This window comes from Camponotus floridanus, unplaced genomic scaffold (genome assembly GCF_003227725.1).
Source record: "Camponotus floridanus strain SB8 unplaced genomic scaffold, Cflo_v7.5 scaffold121, whole genome shotgun sequence".
NCBI classification, from domain to species: Eukaryota; Metazoa; Arthropoda; class Insecta; order Hymenoptera; family Formicidae; genus Camponotus; species Camponotus floridanus.
The window spans coordinates 428,536-432,903 of record NW_020229239.1 but is presented as its reverse complement, the minus strand read 5'-3'; the positions used below and the strand labels follow the sequence as shown (position 1 = coordinate 432,903).

The following is a 4,368-nucleotide window of genomic DNA, read 5'->3' as shown; positions in this document are numbered from 1 at the left end:
TTACAAGTGATAAAAATATCCAAACAGGATAATATAATTTCTTGGACAGCATAATTTCTATAATCTAGCTAATAGCTACAGTATTGTAAAAAACGATCCTTTGTTGATGGACAGCAAATATGGTTCCAAATATATAGAGACTGTGAATAACAATATGAAACCATATGCATAAAAAAGTTTATAATACTATACTAAACAGTATCTTATATCGCTATGCAGTTAATCACATCAATACTTGATTCCATATTTCTTTTATATTCTAAGAGTTTCAGCAGTTTAATATAAGTTTATATCGCGACTGTATAATTTATAATTCGGTCGTCATATGAGATGTTAAAGCTTGAACGCGAGTAGCATTGCAACTTTTACACAGAACATGATCGTCCAGGGGATAGCAGCCTCGTCCCTCTGAATCGGAAGATAATACTAATCCGCAATCCTCGCACTTATAGCATTGAATGTGAAAGCTTCGATCCAGCGCCACTACTCGCACAGTCTCGTCCTGACCAGGCTCAGGCATAATAGGCAACTTGCAAACGCAGCAACGCGGAGCGAATTTCCTACACAAACAAAAACGTCAATTAGTGATTTAAAAAGTATTAAATAAACAATTATGGAAATAAGTAAAAGTGCATGAAAAAACTCACTTGTGAAAACATTGAATGCAATGTATTTGATTCGTAGCGTCAACAGTGAATGGTATGCCGTCCAAACTTTGTCCACAAACAACGCAGGAGAAGCAAGCAGGATGATATGGTTTACCAGTAGCTCTCAATATTCGGTCCAGTATCGGCGTGGTACAAACACAACATTTTTCCAGAGTATTGAGATAATCTTCTTCACAATAGGGCTTTCCTTCCAATGAATAGAAAGGTTTTCCTTGCAGATTAACCTTACATATAAAGCAACAAAAGCAGTTTATATGGAAAACTTTGTCCATCGCTGAACATCCAGTTCCCTCTCCTTCGACCTTGCGACCGCATTGCGCGCAAATGCCATATATATCACTGTCTTCATTGTTATCTGCCATTCCTTGGACTAATAGATCCGTAAGAACATCAACCTGGATAAAATCAATGAACTTCGATTCACATTCTTCAATATAACCTCATAATAGTTATCTATTGATTAATTGATGCAGTTAATTTATTTTAATCAAATAACAAATTGTTACAGATAATCATATTAAATCATGTGTGCCGATTACTTTAATTTAAAACGTACTGACAAAATTAACTTTTCAGATGGAATTTTTAATGTAGAATTTTGACTCACTTCTTTAACAGGAGACACTTTGCCTTGTGGTTGAGTAGATACAGCTGATCCATAGCCAGAATACATGGAGTAGTTGCAGGACAATTGCGATGGTGGTCTGGGATTAATCGGCTCATATATGGATTCATACGTCGAGCTAGATTGAGAACTCGGACCATAAATATCAGTAGGATAGTTGCCAGATGAAAAATCAGTTTGATAAGTAGCACGTCGTAGTTCACTGTAACTTGATGAAACCGGACTTGGTGGCGGAGGCAGTTCCTCGGGCGGTGGGGGGAATGAATTTCCAGATACGCAAGAGACGTATTCTGATGGCTCTGGTGGAGGTGGTAAATCATCTGTAAGCAGAGATATATCCAATATTACTATAAGTTTTTTTTTAGAAATTTTATTTCTTGTTTTTTTTTGTTTCTTAGGAATATTAAGTCTTGAAATTTTTAAAAATATGATTATACATATATAGATGCTGTTTCAATTTCACACACACATATATATATATATATATAATTAATTTAAAAATTTCATACCAGTGCCATGTGCAGATGGAACATTGCAGTATGTGTTCTCTGTTTTAGGATTCCACTGAATATTGCTATATATAATATCCTTTCCCTCATTTTCGCTAGGATACTTGTATGTAGGAACTGGAATGGGTACTGGTGGTTCTATATTGCTGTATACCGCATTCCTGGAAGCTCTGCTCGTGCGATCATCCACGGGTACTTGTGGAGCTGGCATATTTCCAATGTTGGAATAATAATTCTTTTCATCATATCTGTACTTTGGTTCAAATTTTTCTTCTGGCTGACATGCATACAAATTGTCATTCTGGTAAAGTTTCGATGCTTCCTTGCCATTTGTAGGTACTATTTGAGAAAAGTCATTCTTTATGTCCAGTGGAACATACGGAGAAGGTGCATTCATGTATAAATTTGATGTTTTGTCACTTGAAGTTGTATTATTGAGAACTGTGCTATAGGATGGCATAGGCGGAGTCTTTATGGTATAACTTTGCGGTACCTGAAACAAATATTTCCATGTCTTTTTTTGAAGTTTGTACAAATCTCTTCAATATTCAATATACAAATGTATTTCATTACCATTGTTGCATCGTATTTGAGGATGCATGCAAATGATCAAAAAATGCTATATTTTAAGAATGTTCCATAATGATATTAAGTGTTAGATTACAGGAATATTCACCTGAGGTTGGGACTTTTTTGGTTTTGGCGGCACCGCTGGTCCAATCTTTTTGCCAGGCTTAACAGTCTTGGCTGCTTCATCGCCATGATTGATCTGCAAGCTCGCAATTTGTTGCTCTAGATTGCCCACGTTTGACATTTTCCTACAACACACAACAGGTTATGTTATCTATACGTATAATCATTAAAATGTTACCTATCACAAAAATTTTTTTAAATATAATTTTTAAGAAACCGCTGAGTACGCGTGAAATGTCTTTAGCATAACAATATATAAAACAGTATGTAAAAGAATAAAGAGAAATCTCTCCATATTACAGCCACTGAAGGGCTTTGACAGCACGTAATGGCAATGACCCTACATCTTATTTAAACTACACTTAAAAGCACGACTTTAGTAGCATTTTGTGCAGTTAAAGTGATAAATTGGGATTTCGAGACAGAGAAAGATGGACCAAGAAAGTGCGCACAAAGTGCAAAAAAACAGACGTAATGATTCAGAAAACACTATCGAATTATCGAATATCGTTTCCAATTTATCTCGTCAGAATATAACACGTACGATTGTGTATTCATACAATAAAATTACATATATATATATAACGATACAATTTACACGAAAGATACGTACTCGGCGAGTGTATTCGATTCACTGGTCCGGGAATACTTTTTTTTCCTTTTTCTTTTGTTTTATTCTCAGCTCAAGCCTCAAGCTTGTTCGTCTTTCGATCAGGGCGTGAACGAGGCTCCCTCAGCAGACCGATCTGACATCCGGAAATTTCGTTTCTCGTTTTATCTACACCACCACACCCTCGTGAATCTAACCTATGCTTGTTTCTGACCTGTTCAATAACTGTTCAATAAGACCGCTAACCAGATCAATTTGTGACGAATCTCGCAATTCTTCGAATCCCCGCTCAGACACCGCGTGTACTACACTCGGTGTACTACATACACTATGACACCGCATACATACTGCTGCGAGACCGTTCGACAGTTCGGATAGAGTAGGATACATATGTGTATAAAGTGCGGTATGACGCATGACGTGCATCATCGCTAAAATTTTCAGAAACAAGACGTGTAATTTTTATATTGAAATAATTTGCTATACTTCGAGTTGCATCAATTTATGTATAAGATAATAGGTAAATTACTTTCTCTATTATCCTATTCTGCGCCTTTCCTCTCTATCCCTTCCCCTGTCTCTCTCTGTCTCATTTATTCCTTAAATAAAAAATTTCACACTTTCCTTTTAATTTAGAAAACATTAACATAGACATTTTAGTCATGATTGAAAAGAAAAGAATGTTTGTTAATATTCTAATGGATGACCACACAGAATCGAATTTATGTGTCAATAAATGAACAGTTAAAAGCTTATAAAAGTCTCATTGTATAGTTATTAGATGCCAGAAAAAATTGTAAGCTATCAATACTCATATACAAAATACTTATATAAGTAATTTGATTTTCGATTAGTGTTATTTTCGATTAGTATCTTCGATTTCTAGAGAAAAGGATGACAAATTTTTCTTATAATTTAGTAAAAAAAAAAAGAAGAAAAATATATGCATATCTATTCTGATATATATATTGCTTTTGAAAGTTTTCCTTATACATGAGATTACCAAGAGATGAGTCATCAGAGTGTCACAATTTTTTCATTATTCAATAATATTAACAAATATCAATTGATTGTATTGGTTCAAACGAATCAAGAGGAATCGAGCAAAGTTAATATTAATTAAGAAACAAACGAATATAATGCAGAAGCGTTCATTATTTATTAAACTATTATTGCAGCGAAATTATAATTTTTTTTGTATCATCATAATTCTTGAGAATGGTAATTATTTGTGGGAAAATTATATAAAAAGACGTGTTCGCT

The 4,368-nt window shown here is 34.5% G+C and overlaps 1 protein-coding gene across 1 annotated transcript; it reads right to left on the bottom strand.

The window, feature by feature from the left end:
• LOC105254493 (thyroid receptor-interacting protein 6) lies at window positions 1-3,497 on the bottom strand. The gene is made up of 6 exons (XM_011263201.3): window positions 3,109-3,497; window positions 2,479-2,620; window positions 1,803-2,295; window positions 1,276-1,613; window positions 648-1,063; window positions 1-560 (listed from the first exon to the last, which is right to left on the bottom strand). Exons 2-6 carry the CDS (start codon window positions 2,614-2,616, stop codon window positions 308-310), a joined length of 1,638 nt encoding a protein of 545 aa, XP_011261503.1. The 5' UTR covers window positions 2,617-2,620; window positions 3,109-3,497; the 3' UTR covers window positions 1-307.
• Window positions 3,498-4,368: the final 871 nt, after the last annotated feature.